The sequence below is a fragment of the Cygnus atratus genome, chromosome 1, assembly GCF_013377495.2.
Source record: "Cygnus atratus isolate AKBS03 ecotype Queensland, Australia chromosome 1, CAtr_DNAZoo_HiC_assembly, whole genome shotgun sequence".
Taxonomy (NCBI): Eukaryota; Metazoa; Chordata; class Aves; order Anseriformes; family Anatidae; genus Cygnus; species Cygnus atratus.
Window position 1 is genome coordinate 139,754,250 of NC_066362.1, and position 21,595 is coordinate 139,775,844.

Consider the following 21,595-nt stretch of genomic DNA (forward strand, 5'->3'; position numbering starts at 1 on the left):
AGAACCGCCACCGGCCTGACGCGGCCGCCGCCATCTTAGCGCTTCCCTCAGCGGCCGCCGCGCAGGCGCGGGGCAGCGTTGCCGGAAGAGGCTGCGGGTGAGGTGGGGACCGCCGAGGGGCCCCGCTGCCGCTCCGCGCCGCCGCCTGAGGGGCTGAAGCGGGCCGGGGTCCCGCCGTCCCCCCGCCGGCTCTGCCTTGCCGTGAGGGGGTGCGAGCCATGGGGGGTCGCTGGGGGTCCTGCGGCTGGGGGGGGAGGGGAGCGGGGGGGGGGCGATGCAATGACCGACCCGGGGTGGGGAGGGGGTCGCGAAATGGCCGCCCCGGGGGGGACGGGGGGGTCGCGAAATGGCCGCCCCCGCGCTCGTAGCTTGCCCAGCCAAGCCGGCGCTGCTCGCGGCCTGCTTCGGGCCTGCGTAACGCAAACTAAACTCAAACGTTTCCCCCTCGGTGTGCCGAGGCAGGTGCGGCCCCTGAACGCCCCGCCTCGGCGCGATGCTGCCCACCACCTCGGTCAGCGGCCGCAGCCAGGGCAACGGGGCGCTGAGCCCCCGGGACGCGGCCAGGCACACGGCCGGGGCGAAGCGCTACAAGTACCTGCGGAGGCTGCTCCACTTCCGACAGATGGACTTCGAGTTCGCCCTCTGGCAGATGCTCTACCTGTTCACCTCGCCGCAGAGGGTCTACAGGAACTTCCACTACAGGAAGCAGACCAAGGACCAGTGGGCGAGGGACGACCCCGCTTTCCTAGTGCTCCTCAGCATCTGGCTCTGCGGTGAGTGCGGGGGAGATGGAGGGGATCCACATTTGTATCCCTTCTTACTCCAGGGGAGAAAAGTCCAGTCTGTATGGAGTACCTCGTAATCAGAATAGAGTGAAAGAAAGTGGCCCATCCTTTTGGCAGCTAGAAAACCAGAAGCAGAGCTGTAGCTCTTTTGAATAAATCTCTTGCAACTTGCTTCTTACTGCATTCCAAACTAGGTACTTCCCTGTAACTTCACAGACAGTAATAAAAGCCACGTCACATAGCAATACTTTGGTTAAAAAGTACTGAACATCCAGTTTATCTAACATTATAGATGAAATACTGTTTTTCCAATAAAGGCCTTAAGAGCAATTCTGTATATTGCAGAATTAAACTATGCACAGTCTCTCGCATATAATTGTTAGACTGAATTGAGAACTCAGAAGTATTACCCTGGTTGACTTCTCTTCTGTATTGCACATTGCTGTTACTTATATCAAAGCTGTTTACTCCAAAATAAAAGTATACCCCACCAGATACATGGTTTTGGTTAACAATGGGCTTTTATGAAACAAAGAATATTCTGCTGTAGCATTGTTTGAATTTTTAAAATAATTGGGAGGGCAGTGGAGTTTGGTGTTAATTTGCACTTGGGCTTATAGCATTTTTCAGTTTGTAAAGGAGTTATAAATGAATTGCAATGCACTTAGTATTTGGTGGAAAAAAATGAGCTGTTGGACTGAAAAAATTGCAAGGTGAAAAATAAAAAGGAAACTGGAGATTTCATAACAGCATACTCAAAAAAAAGTATTGATTTAAATCATGTTTTCTTTTCTGCAGTTAACTTCAATAATCCTTTTTCTCTTTTTAGCGTCCACTGTCGGATTTGGATTTGTGCTGGACATGGGTTTTTTTGAAACAATAAAGCTGCTTCTTTGGGTTGTATTCATAGACTGTGTAGGCGTTGGTCTCCTGATAGCAACTTTAATGTGGTAAGTATTAACGTCTGAAACTGAGTTTAGTATTGCTGTTGGGACACTGATAGTCTTCTGCTGTTTGCGAGACACTTGGTTCCTTCTTTGGGGCAAAATTATAAAGTAAATTATAGTGTTGACTGTAGATTTTGTGCTGTTAATGGAATTATTTAAAAATTTTTTTTTTTTTTTTTTTTTTAAAAGGGCATAGTTTTCTTTACTGTTTCCTGGAGAAGATGATTAATAATCAGTCTGTATTATGATGAACATGTAATTCTGTGTTCTTTCTTCCTGAGCTGGTTGGCCTTCAGCAATAATTCCAGATCACAAAGTTGGTAATCAAAAAAGAATCTTCATTCCTTAATTTAGTTGAATAGCTTGGTTAAATAATGTAAACCTGAGGATGATTATGTTTAACTAGGGTGATAGAAAATTGGTCTGTGCTGCTTGCTGAAGATTTTAGTTATTATTTCCACTACAAGCAATGTTTCTCTTATTTATTTCATGCATATTGTCTTTGCTGGTAGTCACTACCAGTTTTACCTTGTGACATCTAGAGACTTAGAGAAGGGGAGAGGCAGTGACAAGACAGTTTGTAACCCAGGCCTCAGCATATTATTAATATATTCTACCTCAGCAAGGGAACCATAAAACAGGACATCAGTGTTTCTGCAGTGTGGCAAGGCGAGGGCACAAAAGAAAGAATTTTTATCTTACCAAGAGCTTTTTCTTGGTAGTGGTGGAAAGAAAAATGTACAAGGAATCAAGGACACTTAAAAGAGTTCTCAGTAATGTATCTGTCTTCTTAAACTGATGCTGATCAGAAGAGGATAGGTTCCTTTCAAACAGCGACATTGGAAAATCCCAGTTGTAATTGTGGTGTTCCCCAGGTGTCGGTGTTGGGGCCCATCCTCTTTAATATCTTTATTGATGATTTGGATGAGGGAATTGAGTGCACCCTCAGTACGTTTGCAGATGACACCAAGCTGGGGGGAAGTGTCGGTCTGTCAGAGGGTAGGAAGGCCCTGCAGAGGGACCTGGACAGGTTGGATCGATGGGCAGAGGCCAATGGGATGAGGTTCAACATAGCTAAGTGCCGGGTCCTGCACTTTGGCCACAACAACCCCATGCAGCGCTACAGGCTTGGGGCAGGGTGGCTGGAAAGCTGTGCAGAGGAAAAGGACCTGGGGGTGCTGATTGATGCTCTCCTGAACATGAGCCAGCAGTGTGCCCAGGTGGCCAAGAAGGCCAAGGGCATCCTGGCTTGTGTCAGGAATAGTGCAGCCAGCAGGACCAGGGAGGTGATCGTCCCCCTGTACTCTGCTCCGGTGAGGCCGCACCTCGAGTGCTGTGCTCAGCTTTGGGCCCCTCACTACAAGAAGGACATCAAGGCCCTGGAGCGTGTCCAGAGAAGGGCTACGAAGCTGGTGAAGGGCCTGGAGCACAAGTCCTGTGAGGAGCGGCTGAGGGAGCTGGGGTTGTTTGGTCTGGGGAAGAGGAGGCTCAGGGGAGACCTCATTGCTCTCTACAGCTACCTGAAAGGAAGGTGTGGGGAGCTGGGGGTCGGCCTCTTCTCTCAGGTAACTGGGGATGGGACTAGAGGGAATGGCCTCAACTTGTGCCGGGGAGGTTCAGGTTGGAAGTGAGGAGACATTTCTTCTCAGAAAGAGCAGTCAGGCACTGGGACGGGTTGCCCAGGGAGGTGGTGGAGTCACCGTCCCTGGGGGTGTTCAAGGAAAGGTTGGACGTGGTGCTTAGGGACATGGTGTAGTGGTGACATTGGTGGCAGGGGGATGGTTGGACCAGATGGTCTTGGAGGGCTTTTCCAACCTTAATGACTCTGTGATTCTAACTGGAAAAGTCAGGAATCAGGTACATACAAGAATGGCATCTGATAGATGAAAGGCCCATCTCATCTTCTGTCCTGTCTGGGGCAGCAGCCCATAAAATGCCTGAGGAGGAGCATAAGTATAATGCTTCCTGAAGTAGAATCATAGAATCAGTAATACCTTTCGTCTCCTCCAGCAGTTTGTGTCTCGGGCTATGCTGTCCCGAACCAGAAATACTTCTGCATCTGCTGGTTTTCCTCTGTCTTGAGTTAGCTTCCTACAGGCCTAAATACCAGTCACCTGGCTCCACTTTGGTTCAAGTCCTTTCTTTCTGTACAGACTCAACTTTTTTGCAAAAGCTTCCTGCATGCCTAATGAATTTAAACCTCTTCTGGCCTCGCTTTACTCTGCATCCAGGGTCTGCCTCTTTCTGACCCTTCTTTTGGTACAAAGAGTATTTCAGAGAAAGCTACCACAAAATCTGCAGTCTCAACTTCTGATTTCTGAGGACATACTGACTTCTTGTTCCACTTGTAAAAGGGATCATTTTTCTGATGTCGGCAGACCTTAAGCTGAAGAAAATGTAAAGTCTCGAGGTTTGTTCTGTAATCTGAAACACCAGCAGTGCTCATTGTTGAGTATCTTTCTCCCATATAACGGAAACGTCAGAGCACAGAGTTAGGATCACGTATGGCTGACTGTCTCAGACCAGTGTTTTGTCAGTCAACTTCGAAGCTCTGCATTAACCATGTTCTCAAATCTCTCTTTGTGTAGGTTCATTTCTAATAAGTACTTGGTAAAGCAGCAGAACAGAGACTATGATGTGGAGTGGGGATATGCCTTTGATGTTCATCTGAATGCCTTCTATCCACTTCTAGTCATTTTGCACTTTATCCAGCTGTTTTTCATCAATTGTAAGTAGACTTTTTATGTGTTCTCTGCTCTAAAATCATGCTCTACTGCAACAGCTGAGAGCAGTTGTTTCTTTCAGATGTCATCATATCTGATTCAGTCATCGGATATTTTGTTGGGAACACGTTATGGCTGATAGCAATTGGCTACTACATCTATGTGACATTCCTAGGATACAGTGGTAAGTATTTGACTTACCTTATTTGACTGAAAAGAAGAGCATTATTTTAGTCTATTTGAGTTTAGTCTATTAATTTTTCAAGCATAGGCTCAGCTGGGTGTTGAAGGTGCTCTTCATGGTAAAAGAAGTTTGATAAAAATGTACCTAATGTATATTTTCAGATGGGTAAACAACAGCAGGCTTTATGTTCTTCACCATACCAGCCTCGTGTTCTTTTAGACCTGTAACAACTCAGCTTGGTTTTCTTTTTCCTCTGTAAATCCACTTCAAAATGTTTGCATTGGATAAAAACTCTGTATCAAGTTTAAGTGTACAGTTTCATGTAAAGCAGTTTCTTGGGACTTTACCTGTACTGCTTAACAAAAGTACTCTTAAATCCATGGTGAGAGTAGGACTGAGAGGATAGAGATGACCAGCCTGTTCTTCTAAGCCTCTTCTTCTAAGCACCCCTTCTAGAGGGGTACTATTTTTTCTTGCTGTTTTTCCCCAAGGCCGTTCTAGATGAAGCACCTTTTTTGAAAGAGCACTACTTTACACATGCTTCATTGCTGTTTCTTTTTCAGCATTGCCATTTTTGAAGAACACAGCTATTCTTTTGTACCCGTTTGCACTTCTCATCATGCTCTATTTGATCTCATTAGCATGTGGATGGAACTTCACCAAGATGCTTTGTTCCTTCTATAAATACAGAGTGAAATAAAAACCGGACTTCATCTATCTAACGTTTACTTTGGTTTTACCTTAGCTGTCTTGATGATAAAGAAAAACAGTTAAGAACTTATTGTAAATGGTTGTAAATTTCTCTTTATTGTAGATAATTGTGTAAAAAAAAGTTTGAAGTGTCATTTTTATTAAAATATTTACAACAGTAAACATGTTAGCAATTTTGTTCAAATACTTTTGCAGTACATTCCTAAAAACAATTGTACACTGTAACTTAAATTTAACTGCAACAAGTCTATTTAGCGTAACTCTTACTGCAGCTATTTTACACATACTGGCATGAGCTCTACGTTACTAGGGTTTCAAATGACACCAAAGAGCAGTTTTATATAAGAAGAATATTGGAATACCTTGCCTTGGGATTGCATGAAAGTAGAACTCCTAATAGTGTTGCAATGGTAAAGCAACAACTAGCTCTAGGTATAGAAACGTCCTTTCCTTTTGTGAAAGAACTTTAGATCACTTTATTTTCGTGATTACTTCAACTATACATGGACAATGCTGGCACACAGAAGAAACATTGATGAAAGGCACAATTAACATGACCCCATATCAGGTTTCCAAATATAGCAGCAAGTTTTTAAACCTAATCTAAACAAGTCCACTGGGTATTATTACATCCACTATTACGAGTGGCGTGTTAATGAAAAGGGAAGGAAAGTCCAAGTTAATTTGGCCACGCAGACTTATGGCAATGCCTACAGCTGTGAAGTCCACAAGGCAGGAGTATAAACTGACCATCACAAACAACACCTTCCAGAAAATGAAGATGACAATTTTCCAAAGATTGTGTTCAATATGAAACATGAGTACTAGGATTCAGTTTCAAAAACAATGCGAGAGTAAACTGGATACACTAAGACTTAATATTCCAGTACTAGAACTTGATCTCTAAGGAAAAAACACATTTACCTTAAAATACCAAATATGCTGGCAGTGCATCTTACAGTACTGTGTGTTTCAGCCACTATTAAGGCTTGAAGAGAATTGTGTTCCCCTCCCAGCAGACACTGAGCAAAGTTTCCCTGTTAAGAAGGAGAGCACTGAACCGCGGATCCAAGGAAGGCTAAGGACTCCAGTCACAACCTCCATCCACCCTGGCTGAAAGTACGAGCTCCTGTCCTGCAGGCAGCTACGGCCTAAACTGTACAGCATTCCCTAACAGGAATCCTAGCACCAGCGATCACCCACTCAGGGAAGTTCAACTGTGAACATTTTTCATGTTTAGTTCCCTACGGTGCAATACCATTGAAATCAATGGAGGATTCGGGGCCTGTATACCTTGCCTTTAGAGAGATCAAAGTTTGTCCCCTTGAAACAAGGCTTCAGATCTCAAAATTAAGCTTCCTGAAGGGGTAGCTGCTCACTGTTTACAACAGAAATCAGAAAAACCCTTAGGAGAACACCAAGGTCAAAAAAGCAACACTCAAAAAACAATTCATTATGTCTTTGGGGGGGGGGGGGGGGAGTTAAATGAGTATTTGATGCTAGCCTGAAAACACCAGTTTCTTACAAGTCTTTCAGCATTATGCTGGTGATTGTAACGATGTTATAAAACGTAGGGCTTTCTCCCATTTCTACTACAGTTACTTGCCTTAGATTTTTCAGAACACATCCTACCTGGTAGGAACGAATATAGAACTAAAGGTTGATTTATTTCAAGGGAGTAAAGATCGAAAAACTCTGATTCTTTTTTAGAAAATTAATGTTTTGCCAAGTTGGAAGCAAACTACAAATTACTACAATATTTCATTTGCAGCATTTCCAACAAAAAACAAGCATTATTGAAATGATATATATTTGAAAAAAAATGAAAGAAAAACATTACAAATTCATATGGTTTTGCCAAAGACTAATCATACTCCAGCCCATTCAAGGAATCATATATCATATGGGCAAAGTATAAATTGCTTTGCTCTTAAGTGACTCAAGATATTTAAAAGTTTCTTTTGGAAGAGCTAGAAAAGCAGTGATATAACAGGAGTCCAGTCTGTCATTGGTCCATGAGTAACATTTAATTTAATAAATGTTTAATTAAATAAATGCGCCTATAGGAAGAGCAGTCATGATCAGCTCAGAAAAGCCAGAGTTGTAATCGGCTGGTCTGTTTATCATCTAATACATGAAGTTAAGAATAATTTGTCCAGAAAATGAAGGTTTTGGGTAATAACTTTGGCTTCTTTTCTGAGGCTTTAACAACATCAGAAAGAGCTAATAGGATAATGCAGTTTATTTTGAAACGCTTTCTATTACTTGATTACCATAAGATTCACTGACCTACTGGGGATTTTTAAGACCAAAACAAAAATAATTTGAAGTTAAATAAATATAGAAAAAAACTCCCCCAAAATCAGGTAATTGGTTTAAGATGCTGAGAGGAATTCTTGCGGTAATAATGTAACTTGTGACATATGTAGACCAGATGAGCCCATTCTGAGCATAATCTGGTCACAGAGTACCCAAGCTAGTGACTGTTGAGCCAAACAGCTGAAGCTTTCTTATTTCAAGCGTAATTCCAGGAAGGAGACTTGCACTTCACTAGACTGACTTGGGGATTAGAATTTGAAAGTTTAAAAACCCAAAATAGCCATCTGTAGAGATAATTTCCAAGCAAATTTGCAGAACTTTCAGAAAACACCAAGCCTGATTTACCTGAATCTACAGAACATGATTTGTATTAATGTGGCACAATTATTTCAATAGTACATATGCTCAAGAACATTGCAAGTGTCAAAGGAGCCCTGAGTATTTCCAATTCCTTCTAGTACAATGCAATACCCTTTATGAAAACCAAACCAACCAACCAAACGTACTTTATCAAGCGCTAGTTAATTTGTTGCTTTTGGTAAATTTCATCTTGGTGTTCTTGAGATCTAAATATAACGGTAACACCAGAGTTCTGCAATCAGTGCTGGAAGGGTTCAGTGTGATTAGGTGTATTATCAATGATTCATCTTAACTACTATGAAACATCAGGAACGGTGATGCTTTGAGAGTACACACAGCATCCTTGATTAATGGTACCAGTAAACTTATGAACTCACAGAAAAAGATGAAAGCCACTACCAACAGAACTACTTATTTTAAGAAACTGCAGTATCTAATGTACTTCTGCAATCTAAATTGTAGTAAATAGCTAGAGCCTACCTTGTCTGCATCATTCATTCACAGGCACAGCTGAGAAGAAAACATAAATACTTCCTTAGACCTTTGCTAGTTGATCTGTGATAAAAAGCCACTGGTAATAATTTGATGGAATACCATTGTGCATATAACTAACTGGGCTGTGCATCATACCAGGCTAGATTCGGGTAGGATTCTGAGCCTATTACCTTACCTTCCTTACTCCAAGAATAAACTCTATGTATGAGGCCAGTGCTTAGCTTGTCCACAGTCTCTGTGGGCAAGGCAAGCTTTCCATATTTTATTTATAGCATCCGATATAATCAGAAAAAAAGTAAACGAGGCCTGCCTAGTAGCTTCCTTATTTTTTCAACTTACACAAGTTAGTCTAAATAGAAGATCTTACTTCCGTGTACAAATCTTATCTGTGTTCTCAGATGACATAGCTAAAAGAAAATGACTACGGTCTGTAGAAGTAGTTAAGCTTTATAAACCTTACAAACTTGAATACCGCTGAACTGTCTAAGGTACAACACAATTAGCCAGGAAGGCAGAAGAAAACGCAAGTTGACTCCATATCCCAGTGGTGACAGCTCTCAGCTTGCACTGCTGGAGAGTCAGGTTTAGGCTCCTAATCCTTATTAATAGGTCATGAAAAAGAGACCAAATCCATTAGAAGAACATTCCTGCTGGAGACACGAATTCAAGATCCCTGCCCTAGTTTAGGGACCCCGCAGCAGTGTTCCATGTCTGTGCCCTGGCCACGGCGCTGTTGGGGATAAGGGAATTCCTCCACCCCACAAGAACTGTGCCACCTTTCGAGATGTCAGCTCAAGGAGGCTGGTTCACAGCAGCTGAGAATCCCCAAGCCAGGGCAGCAGCCCCCCTCCGGTGTCAATCAGGCACTTCATTCCTAGTGAAGAGAGGAGATCCTGCCTCTTTCCTTCCCGACCATTTCTGACTGGGTAACTTAAATCTTCCTGTGCCTGTGTCCTTTACACATTAGCACCTAACAGAAAAACTCTTAAGAACAGTGGCAGCATTAATACTGCAACAAATCCACTCTGGATTTAATCCAAACCATTTCATGTTCCTGACGGAGTTTCTGATTCAAGATCACTGTTGTTTCCCTTGAAACAAAAAGGCAGGGTACTAACTTGCGGCCAAATTCAGTTCTTAGTAAAATTAGTGCGAGTTATTACACTGATCGATAAAAAGTCAAACTGAAACCTTATTCTTGAACAATAGAACAAAATAAAAGTAAACCAGAACTATTCACTGTAATGTATCTAAAATAAATACTGCAATAACTGCTTAAGAGGATACTGCTGTAGATCAATATATCTAATTACTACTAACTCTTTTTAAAGAGGTTAACCTCTGTCACTCCAAGGAAAGCTGGGGACTGATTTTTGTAGTACAGAAAATGAATTTGTCCAGGCTAGGAAATGTCTAAATTTTTTTTTCTTTTTCCTCTTCTTTTTTTTTTTTTTTTAAGAAAGAACAGTTAGGAATTGAAAAATTCTTCTAAAATGCAATGGATTAAATCTAAAATCACTGCAGATTTAGTACATAATATGAAATAAGACATTTCAACATGCTCTCCATGTGGCTACAAACTGTACATAGTGGAAATTCATAGCTCCAAAGAATAATGCTCTTCAGAGCTCTGTTAATGCCACTGAACATAATTCAGATTCTGTGTACAAAACTACATAATTTAGAAACTTAATCTAGATTTTTTTTTTAAACATGGCAGTATATTTGAAATATGGTATTAATTTATGTTTGCATCTCCAAAGAAAAATGTAGAAAGATAACTTAAACTAGAGAATTCATAAAAAAAACTATATCAATTTAAAATTTTACTGCATAAAAATATGTACTTTTCAAATTATTTTAATAAATTAAATATCCCTAACATTTTTAATATATATCCCTGACAATCTATAAAAGAGGGTTCTTGTTATAGAAAATAAATGGAACTCCGAAAGTACCCCCTTCATAAAACATATTTAACAATAATTATATTTTTCTTCTTCTTCCAGGAATGTAACAATATGTACAACTTCTCTATACTACTATACTATCAAAATAGTACAGATTAAGTGTAGTAGGGTTCTGCAACCATAAGATGGTAAAGTCACATTAAAGTGGAGGGCAACCTAGGCCTCAGATGAGCAATATCGGTGTGGAGCATCAGTTTCTGGATGGATCAGATAAGAAGGGGTAAATACAATCTTCTCATCTACAGTAGATTTCACAAGAGGTAGAGTTCAAGTGAAAATGAAAGAAATTTGGGATAAGGTGCATGCTCAGTATTTTCAATTTATGACTTGTTAAGGATGTCAGATTTTACAGGAAAAGTTTTCAAGGATTCTTTCTTTTTCCTCTAAAGGAGAATTTGATGATCAGTTTGTAATCTTTTTAATATGAATCTGAAACAAAGAATCAGAAAGAAAGTTATATTTTAAGGAAACTGCGGTTCTCTTAGTAATCAGAGGTAAACGTTCTCAGTGGTAGCCGAAATTTTGAGCTTCAAACACACTGAAAGAATGAAATCTCACATTTGTCTTTTTATTTTTAAAAGAATATACCACCTCTCACCTCATTCAGAATCGCCCATACTGCTGAATTTTGTATTACTGAAAGCCGGAATGATGAAACAGGGTTTAGGCTGGGGTCAACTGTTCCTTCAGCTACGCCGTTTTCAAATTTCCCTGCGAAAGAAGTGAAAGTATATCTTCCATTAATTCCTCTTAACAAAGTACAGAATCTACGCCCAGAAAAATGCACCTACATGGGACACCATTCATGCCTAATGTACTCCCATTTAAAGAATCCTCAACTATATTAGGACGGATAAGAATCCAATTTAAAAGCCTACTTAGAATTTACACTTAAACCATGCATACACCAACTGCAATTCATTAAGATGAAAAAGCTTGCTTTCATTATAACAGGGATGCCCAACCTATGTCCACCAAGCTAAATACAACCTATGAGTAAAATTTCTCCTCCTTGGCAACAGGTATCCTGCCACTTGCCCCAACAGCTGCTTGGCTATGGAAACGGCAATCTCATCCCACGAGGAGACAGCCGATCGTCTACTTGTAGGGTTGGTTCAAGCCCAGACCCTGACGGCACACACTCGAGCACAACAGCTCACAGAGAGGCACTTATGTAGTCACAGGACATTAGAGGTGATCTTAAGCAACCTGGAGATGCCTCTACAATAACTTAAGTGGGTCTACTCTGGCAGAGAAGTTGGGTGTAGCTGCAATCCAAATGAGAGTGGTGCTAGACCATCAGTCTCAAAGAAGAAATATTGGAAGCAATAGTAAGGAAAGCCTACATAAGGTCACACACCCAAAACGAAGGATCAAAAAACTGAGTTTTAAGTCTGTCTTGTTTTTAATTAAAGTGTCTCAACGTGTGCAACAGTAACAAAATACATGTCTTTCTACATGTGTAACAAAAAAACATTGCTGTCTGTGGCATACCTATCCTGAAGTAACCATCCTCTAAGCGTTTGTCTTTGGTTTCTTTGCTCAATACCAATTCTTCATTCTACGACAACAAAGCACAGATAAGATCATTTATTTTGACATACAACTTTGCCAGCAAAAGTCAAGTGTGTATCCAGCATCCACCTTTTCTAAATAATTATGAACAAGCCTAGAATAATTATTTATAGCCTTAGACAAACCAACACAGAAAAGAAAAAGGAGCAGTGCTCCAGACAGAACTGAACTGTATTTGGCTTCAAGGTAGAAAAAGGAAGTACTTCAGGTGCCCCACTTAACTGATATGCTAATTGCCACATGAACAGAATACACAGCAGATACTGGCAAACAGGGAAGAAGAAAAGCAAAGGCAAAACCTTGCCTTCTTTTCCTATGGCTGAGCCGGATTTCTCTCATGACAAATGAATCTTGCAGCTCACTTTTTGATGTAAGAATTTGGGTAAAATGAAAAGCCTTCAGACCAGCAAGGGAAGCATTTCAATTATCACCACCTTACTAAAAAGGGTAGATATCAATGAGCTTCTTTAATAAGAACAGGAAAATGAAATTGTAGACCGGAGCTTCAAAAACAGCCTGGAAATTGCAACCAGAATCACATGACCCAGTACTAAAAGTCCCCTATAAAAATTTCCTAGGAATCAATTAAAAATTCTTGACAGGCCCACGAAATTAAATCCATCAGCTTTTTTTTGTTGTTGTTGTTTCCTACTTTGAAGGGATGGTGCTGAAAAGCAGTTTGGTTTGGTTTTGGTTTGGTGGATTTTTATTTATTTATTTATTTATTGAGTGTGTTGCTTGAGTTCCTTGACAAATCCAGCCTAGGGACACTGGTTTTCTAAGGATTCCTCCTGCCCCCAACCTGATTTCTGCTTATGGGGGATCAGGGTAGAAGTATATGAATGGGCTTCTGGCTGTACTCAAGTCCATGGTGGAGAAATCCTTCTCTCAAAACAGCACCTATCATTCTGCAGCTGCTGTCTCTGTACTGGTGACATTTTCTGGTAACACCAATGGCTTAGGAATGCGCCAGGTACAGAATTTCCTGTTCACCTTTCCGCACATTGCATCAATAGCAATGGAAGTTTGGGAGCATTGTGTGCTTAATGGATGTCCCCATTTGAGGGGCACCTGAAAGCCAGACATAACCATTCCCGTGATGTCTTGGGGCCAGATGAGGTAAGGACTGCTGCTGATTTTATGGCTGAATATATTTCCTTGAGGAAAGGTATATCAGTTACCAGGAAAAATCAGTTATCGGGGAAAGGAACAGACTTAGAATCCAGATACTGAATTACCTACAAGGTATTGAGGTCTTGAGAAACAAAATTGTTTAAATTTTATAGTACAACATGATAGCCCAGGTATCATGTCGTATAACTAGAATCAAACTTTTACTGGGAGATGGAGCTGGTCAGAAATCTGTATTTTTTTTTTTTTCCACTTCCAGGACAGTGGACTACAGGAATAGTGAAATGAATCCCTCCATGATCATTTGTGGTTTTTTGTTTGTTTGTTTTTGTTTTGTTTTAATTTTTTGTATAGCACTTAAAGCACAAATTTCAAGATACCCGCATGAGATGTACGGGAGAAGACAGAAATGCTTTGCTGTTTTAAGAGTAAATAAAATAAACCTATTTGAAGTAATATCTTAATCTTCACACAGACTTTTGTGATATAAATGATCAGGTACAATATTCAGTTAAAGAAAAAGAACCTGTATCATCTGCTTTCAAGCAAGAATATACTTTAGACAGTATAGTGCCCTCCTGAAACAAAATTCAGGCTTAGTCTGAGAATCCAGTTACTGAAGTTCCTATAAGGTATTTGTGGTATGGTTTAGATGCATGTCAACTCCTGAACCAAGAGGTTTTGTTTGTTTGTTTTGTTTTTACTAAGTCAAAAAGGAGATTGACATAGCATTCCCATTTTCCAAAATACATTGGAGATGGCAGACTGGTTGGTTATTTTTTGTTTTAAGTAGCAATAGTGAATTGGAAGAAAATGAGTTTGTTCACCTCCAAATTACCAACAGCACATATAGCAGGGTGCACTTTGAATGAACATCTGAATAGTTCCATTAGTTTTCTGTGAATAGATCCAATTTAAAAAAAAAAGTATGAGAGCATCAAAAGCCTACACTTATAAAAGAAGCATTCATGTCTCCCTTACCCAGCTAAAAAAAAAAAAGAAAAATCAATACAATTAGCAGACTTTGCTTTTATCCTATAATGGAGAAGAGACAAATCAATACATTCGTACCTGAAAAGGCAGAACTTCCACAGTTGTGTTTAGAAGTATATCTCCTGGGTGCTCTGGATTGCCACTGTGAAACAAGTACCTGTAAATGGAAAAGGGAAAATAGCCTACATACATCAGTCAGAATTAGCTAAGTGTGTTAATAACTTAACCTTATATATTAATAATCACTTTGTATGTTTTACAATAATGTGTCTTCTATTTTGAGCTACATCGGCTGATTGTAAGTAAAAGATGCTTCCCACCATGGGTCACCCCCACCTTGTGCCAGCAGAGTGAACTCTGCAGATCCATTCAGAGCCAGGTCAGGGAACTTATCTGCAGCAACTCTTTTGCCAGGCCAGTTTTCCCCAAGACCAGTTCTCTGCTCTGGTTCACTGCACACTCTCATTAATGATTGTGCCAGGAACTCCCAGCCCATACACACAGCATAACATTAGCTGAATATAAAATTATTTTCCAAAGACAGATTATTATTTTTACAAAAGCATTTTCTTTTAACTGTATACACAGAGAAGGATTATTATTATTATTATTTTAAACCTGTACAAAGTTACCCTCACTCAGATGTGCATTTAATGAACTTTTTTTTTTTTTAATGGAGAGAACTGTATCAAGGAACTGTCAATTCTTCAATGTCAAGAACTGTATCAAAACCATCCCTATATGTATCACCTGGTGAAGTGCAGGTCTAGAAATCTAACTACCCACTCTCTAACAGTTTTTGCAGTACTATGCACCTGTAGATAATCAGTTACAAAAGACAGGGTTTAATTTACCTTTCTTTATATATAACACAAACTTGATAGTATTTTTGATGTCAAATACACATTATGCAAATAAAGTAACAATCTTTTTTTACCACTAGGTGGTATCAATGCTTGAAAAATTATTCCTTGACATTTTTTTCTAGTAGACCGCAGAGGAGTTTATTCAGATTACTATCTGAAAACTACTTATATATTATACCTACTCGAATGTCACTTTTAACAAACCTATTTTCCTTTTAATGCGTTTAAATGAATATGTAACAATCCATCAACACATTTCAAACCTTCCTTCAGATGGAAACTGGAGAAATAAACAGTAAGCACTATCTTCTACATTAAACACATCACCAGCCAGGGACAAAATTAGTTCAGAAATTATCACTTGATTAAAATTACAAACATTAGCTCAATTTGCAATTTATTAAGATGTAATTGGAGATGTAAATTCCAGTTTGTCTTTATCCAGTACATCTGAAGCCAGGTAAGTACTTGCCATTAATCCATTCTCCATAGCTACAAGTCAAAAAGTAGAAGAAAACAGAGCTCTCTGACTCTGAATTAGAAGGGTCTGTGATCCTAAAATGAGAGGAATTATTTTAAAAATACACAGACACTCGGAGGCATGTAGCATGTTTTCTATCAAGGCTCAGAAGAGGAGTAAAAATCACACACTCAGATCTATGAAAGCTACATTGATTTCTATTGCACTGACTGGATTCAGAAAGCTCTGGTGTTGTATGTGCTTGAAGAACTTTTTCCTCACAGCAGTTTAATATAGAGGTTAGTTGATTCTAGTGTACAGAAGCAACCTAAGACATATACAGTTCTTTAAAGAAAAATGTTATGAATCTTATTAGAAGCAGTGATATCTAAACACCCACAAAGATTCATGCTTCCATTCTGAGAAAATGTTTTTACTGTATGTTTCATTAATAAGCAAAACAAACTCTTGGCAAAGCTGACCAGAAGAGGACTATAAGTATATTCTGATGTATTCTGACCTAGCAGATCTGAATTGCTCTCCTTAGCCTGTCAATTATTCTAAACATTCATGGGAATTCTTCTCACGAAAACACTGAAAATCCCAAGATTTATATTTTTAAATGCCAGAGATTGAACACTTGCATCTGAGATGCAATCATCAAACTCTCCTACCAAACCCCAGGTGCAGTACTTTTCTGTAGTGCTTTCTATTTCACAAATCTCATTTCTGAGAAGACACACCTAAAAAGCCACAAAAATTAAAAATAACCCTCCGTGATCCTGCACTCTCAACACAAGATAATGCTTCAGGGGTGCTGTGGGGGCAGGTGGTGGTTTGGTTTGAAGAACAACACAGCCAGCTGTTTGTCCTACAGTGATCGACTTCTGAAATTAAAGGGGGAGGATTCTCCCCCTGCACTCCCCACAGATATTATGCCATTAGGGCACCGAGCTCAAAAACTGGCACGAAGCTGAAACAATTTATGGAAGTAATAAAAACGGATTTGCAGATTTCCATGTAGTCAAAACCACTTTTCCAGTATGTTTGCCATATGCACATACATTTATAACATATGCATATGTTCCATATCTTACTTAAGATTATGTTTAGAACAGAAGGGACATTTTTAAATCTGAGCCTTGCCTGAACATTTGTTAGATAACACCTACTTAGACAGAAGTTACACAGAGATTAAAAATAGAAGTATGAATGCACATACACAGCTCATGTCTATAATCAATCTTTTGCTAAGAAATAAAATTTATGAATTAGAAAATTTGCTTAGGAATAACAGTTCGTTTACAAGTGAGTTGCTGTTCTACAGCTTCTGAAAGAAGCATCGTTTAGCTGTTCTTTTATAAAACTTGCCTCCCCGACACACTGCTAAATCACAAGGCGTTCAGGCTATGAAATGTTTTTCTGAAGACTGAAAGACAGAAACTGAAAGCCACGGAAGTAGCTGTGCTTTTGGCTAAGTTATTCTGACATCTGTCCTGGGATTTGCAGGTGACAGCCTGTGTAAATACTAAAAACATGTGTTTTTTTTTTCTCCTCTGGTTACCTGACATTTTTCCTGGGGTTGAATCAAAGACATTTTTTGTCTACCTACTGTTTAAACCTAGTGCCTTCTGAAGCGTTCCTTCCAATTAAAATTCTGAAAGCTACAGACCTCTAAATATAATAATCCCAAACAAATACATATTAACCTAAAAAAAAAAACACTATTGCCTTATAAAACATTACTTCACAGCTTGTTTTAATTACCAAACATGAAGATGGGCACATTTGGACATTCTTGATGGGCGTCATCAGCAAAAAGTAACTCTAACTCACAACTGCTAAGTGAAATACCAATGTACCTAAACTTCAGAGAACCTTTTTCCATTTTCAGTCTCTCTTTAAAGAGGCAAGGGTCAGATATAATAACTAGCTACTGTACATATATTCAAAAATAGACACAACTTCCTATCTGCCAGAAGTTCCTAGATGTATGAACCAGCTCACATACATTCGGTTCTTGACCTCAGTGTAATAAGAGAGTAAAGAGAATGCTAAACATTAACATCTCATGTGGCATATAAAAACCTACACAATAAAATTTAAAGAGCAACAAAGGTTAAAAAACAAACAAACACAAAAGGGAGCAAAGCCAAAGTTGCAAATAAGATTTCAGTTTCCATATTGAGTGATTTGAATACGAAAGCTGCGGGTTTGACTTCTGTCTTGGAACTAGATTCACCTACACAGTCAAGTCAGCTGGAGGAAAAAAATAAAAATAAAACCACTCAGTTAAATCAGTGCTCATATACATCCTAACACAGAGGAATGGAAGGACAGAAGCACGATCATCATTAATACACTGACAAAAGATATCATTAGCTTGCCAATGCAGTTAACTTGAGTTACCTTTAGTATTCTTTAAATAGCTAAACTTTTCCATCTTTCAGTACTAGTTCATCACTTGCACTTTTGGCACAAAAAAGCCACACCACAAAACAACAACAACAAAGCAAGTATGCACCTCTTTACCCTCCTCTTACTTTGCTTATGGAGGGGTTGTATCTTTCTTCTTTCCCCCCACATCAAAGCATATTTAGACTCAGAAAAGTGTAATTTTCTCCATTACCTGATTTGTTTCCTTTTAGGCATTAACAAGTGTGTCTTACTGCCTTTTATATCTTATTAAAAAAAAAAAAAGGAAATGCCAATTGTGTTAATTTTTTTTAAACAAAAGTGCAATTCTATGCATCTTCTGCTTTGTTGAGCCATTAGAAACAGAGCAGAGAACAGGACACACAAAAAAAAACTTACCAGTAAATAGCAGCTTTATAAAAGGAAATAATACACACACCCAAAAAAAAGCACAATTCACATCGACTACCAATACATTTTTGTTTTGAAAGAAACAAAAGTCTTATCTCACTGGATGCTAAACAAAAATATTCTAAGAATCTATTTATGAACACAGGCCTTTGTCCGCTGTAAATATCAGGAATCAAATCTTTTTCTCTGCATATCCTCCTTACGTCTCTTTTTAGCAATTTGATATATGTTAGTATATCCCATTTGCAGAAAAAGGAAGAGATAGGAAGGCAGAGAGGAAATGTTTCCTTCCACTTTTGCACTATCTGCAGGACAACAGTTTTAAATTCCACACAGTGTGAATTGCTATAAAAGCAACATTCAGTCAGCAAATTTTTGGCTCTCTACAAACGCTGTCACCCCTGCAAGAGTCATTATCCACCAATCCTGTCCAGGATTTTTGATCACTGGATGCAAATGTGGTAAAAGAAATTTAATCTAACCCCACTCTGTCATTTTCCCAGAACCCTCACCAGGAAATGTTAATTTACTGTCACTGGAAACAGGCATTAACCATGCGTTATTTTTTGTTTTTCTTGTATATATTATAAAAGAAAGATGAATAACTTATTTTCCCTCTCTCAGGTTCAATTTCTTTTCCTATCCTTTATGCTTCTCACCCATTCCTTTGCAAAAATTGCTTATAATTGGGAAAAAAAGAAAAAGCTTAATTCTGCAAGCCTATATATATACACACACGAGTACTCATAAGAGGCAAGAAACCAATGAGAGGTTTTCATCTTGTTACAGTTTCTGACTCAAAAACACTGTGGGGGGGAGGTGGTGGGGAAGGAACAGTTACCCCATTAACTCTTATGCACAATGCTTGGTAGGATTTTATTTTCTCTGCCCAAAATAGCCAGTCTCACTGTCAATATATATTATGGACATATATATTATGTCCCGGTGAGGACTATGAGAACAGCTTTCTAAACCTCCAGTGTGCTCTCTGGAGTGCATACAGGTCAACTGTAATAGAAAAGGGGTTGGCATTAAATTCATTTTCACTATTTCTAATGTGGGGTTTCAGTACTGGTTTGGGGGTTGTTTTATTATTAAAGGGAGAGGTTCTCTCATGAAATCTTCACTCTCTTCTTTAAGAAATTTAGCTCTTTCTCAATCTGATCGACATTAGTTAAAAGGCCCTTATGCTCTTCTGCAAGGTTAATTCTGCTAAGCTCTTAAACCAATGAAATGTAGAAAGTTTCAGATTTTATTTTTGTTTTATATAGGTCATATACATATATTCTATACATAAATATGTAAAGCTGGAATATATGTTTTGTAATATATCTAAAATAAATAAAACAAAAAAATCTTTCCACATTTCACTGGAGATGTGCGTGTGTATGTGTTTATTTAAGTTTATATATACACATACACATCTGGAATATTATTTCTCCAGAAAGTACAGACACCAGGAGCTCCCTTCAGTTTTCTTAAACATCAGCATTTACTGTCAGTTGAGATGCCCTTGGGTATGGACATCCTCACAGGCTGGCAGATGCAAATGTGACATATCAGAGACTCGAGCCCTTCTGAAAATCAGGTGAAGCATTTTAGGGTATCTCAAGTGGCATTAGACACCTAACATTTAGGCAACTGCATTAAACCTCTAAGATTTCTGACTAAGAACAGTAAACCCAGGAATGCTGCCAAAGACACCAATCTGGAATATTAGTGCCATAAGGAGAAAGCAGCATGTCCTTGGCTCAGAGAGCTCCCTTCTTCTGTCTCTGATCCGTACTATTTTTCTTTTCCTACGAAGTTCTTGCCTCATTGTTGTGGGCAGAGTTCCCATGCCCGGAGCAAACAGCATCAGTGGCTGGGAGCCTGCCTGCCAAATCCCTGCTGTCAGGGTATCCATTGGAGGATGTTCTGCTCATTAGTACAGAAGCTTATGTAAACACAGAAATCAAGTCCTCAATTCCTCTTTTTTTTCCATACATGCTAAAAACGTTAGCCTACCTGAAATACACTGACAATCCAAAAGTCTAATAAATTTAAGAGACTTCCAAATATTTTCTATCATCTGACACCACCATTAAAGCCTAATAAAATGAAAGTGACGTTAAGCTTTAACAACCTATATCATAATTACATATTTAAAAATCAAAACAAAGATTATTTCTAAAACATACACCTAGTGGCCGTGTGTGGCTGCATGTATGTGTGTGCTACTTCAGCTAAAATTGCACAAGAAAAGTAGAACATACTGCATTGTGCAAGGAGAGTTTCTATACTGGACAGTGCTTATGAACAGAGAACAGCTTACACATTAGTCAAATTACTGCTGTGTTACTCCAAACCCTAATGATTTCATAATTCCCTAGGTTTTACGTGGTTGTTACTGCAAAAGGAAACAATGAGAAGGCTCCACTACACTGCCAGTTTTGGAAAGCTGTTGTAGAAAACCTTTTTTTTCCTTTGTAATACACTTGATTTTGTGGATCTCTTCCAAAAAGAGGACATGCATCCCACAGCATAGATAATTAACTATACTTTAGATACATATATAACCAAGTGCTATGATGCATTTTTAGCAACTTTATTCTACTTAAAATAAACAAACACCAAAAAAAACCAAACACTTAAATTCTCACTGCTAGAGAACATGCTTTACAAGCTGTGCTTCTTTTTCTCTACAACTTAGTGGCAGTAATAGCAGGCAAGCAACCATCACCTTTTGTGCAGGTAATTTTCAGTAGTGTCACAACAATTTAAAAGCAGATGAATTAACTTGTATGTTATCAGGAGCCAGAAAAGATATTCTTCACACAATACAATGATTTTCTGGTTTAGTCAAATATATATTTCTCGCATGAGTGAGAATTATGCACTGCAAGAAGCCACCATAGGACATACGTGTAAGGTTAACATCACAGGTTCCCTGCGATTCTAGGGTCAACAGCACAGAAAATTAGATGATTAGTCTCAAATACTGCACATCAAGTATCTATGCCAACATCAGAACACAAAGAAGTACATGTAATCTACAAGCTGATTTGTCAAAGTATTGAGATTCCAGTTTAAAGTTGAAATTCCGGACAGCAAGTTGAGCCTCATAAAAATCACTTTATTAACAACCAACGGCACATTAGGACCAGCAACTTGTTAAAAGCAAGGACACAACTACTGGACAACTACAGAGTTAAAAGCAGTGTTATGGGGTGTAAAAAAAATAAATAAATCACCACCTCCCTGTTTTCCC

General features: G+C 39.0%; 2 protein-coding genes across 4 annotated transcripts in view; one reads left to right on the top strand and one right to left on the bottom strand.

Annotated features, from left to right (window-relative positions):
• Window positions 1-41: 41 nt before the first annotated feature.
• Window positions 42-5,512, top strand: UNC50 (unc-50 inner nuclear membrane RNA binding protein). 3 transcript variants are annotated; one of them, XM_050716387.1, is made up of 6 exons: window positions 42-102; window positions 463-773; window positions 1,615-1,735; window positions 4,321-4,460; window positions 4,538-4,639; window positions 5,203-5,512. In XM_050716387.1, exons 2-6 carry the CDS (start codon window positions 494-496, stop codon window positions 5,337-5,339), a joined length of 780 nt encoding a protein of 259 aa, XP_050572344.1. In that variant the 5' UTR covers window positions 42-102; window positions 463-493; the 3' UTR covers window positions 5,340-5,512. The 3 variants fall into 3 exon arrangements, with proteins under 3 accessions (XP_050572344.1, XP_050572352.1, XP_035413952.1); XM_050716395.1 differs by having other exon boundaries at window positions 68-97; XM_035558059.2 differs by having other exon boundaries at window positions 73-209.
• Window positions 5,513-9,981: 4,469 nt separating this feature from the next.
• Window positions 9,982-21,595, bottom strand: part of MGAT4A (alpha-1,3-mannosyl-glycoprotein 4-beta-N-acetylglucosaminyltransferase A) — a 71,832-nt gene continuing 60,218 nt past the window's right edge. Inside the window, exons 13-16 of the mRNA XM_035558056.2 lie at window positions 14,272-14,350; window positions 11,989-12,055; window positions 11,093-11,205; window positions 9,982-10,923 (exon numbers count right to left, since the gene is read on the bottom strand). Of these exons, the coding sequence (XP_035413949.1) occupies window positions 10,897-10,923; window positions 11,093-11,205; window positions 11,989-12,055; window positions 14,272-14,350 (286 nt within the window). The 3' untranslated portion in view covers window positions 9,982-10,896. The remainder of the gene's footprint in view (window positions 10,924-11,092; window positions 11,206-11,988; window positions 12,056-14,271; window positions 14,351-21,595) is intronic.

Bases quoted from the DNA above. Each gene is read 5' to 3' on its own strand.
- UNC50 (XM_050716387.1), top strand. From the start codon at position 494: ATGCTGCCCACCACCTCGGTCAGCGGCCGCAGCCAGGGCAACGGGGCG. The intron at 1,736-4,320 runs GTAAGTATTAAC...CTCTTTGTGTAG, and splicing joins CTGATAGCAACTTTAATGTG to GTTCATTTCTAATAAGTACT. The intron at 4,640-5,202 runs GTAAGTATTTGA...TTTCTTTTTCAG, and splicing joins GACATTCCTAGGATACAGTG to CATTGCCATTTTTGAAGAAC.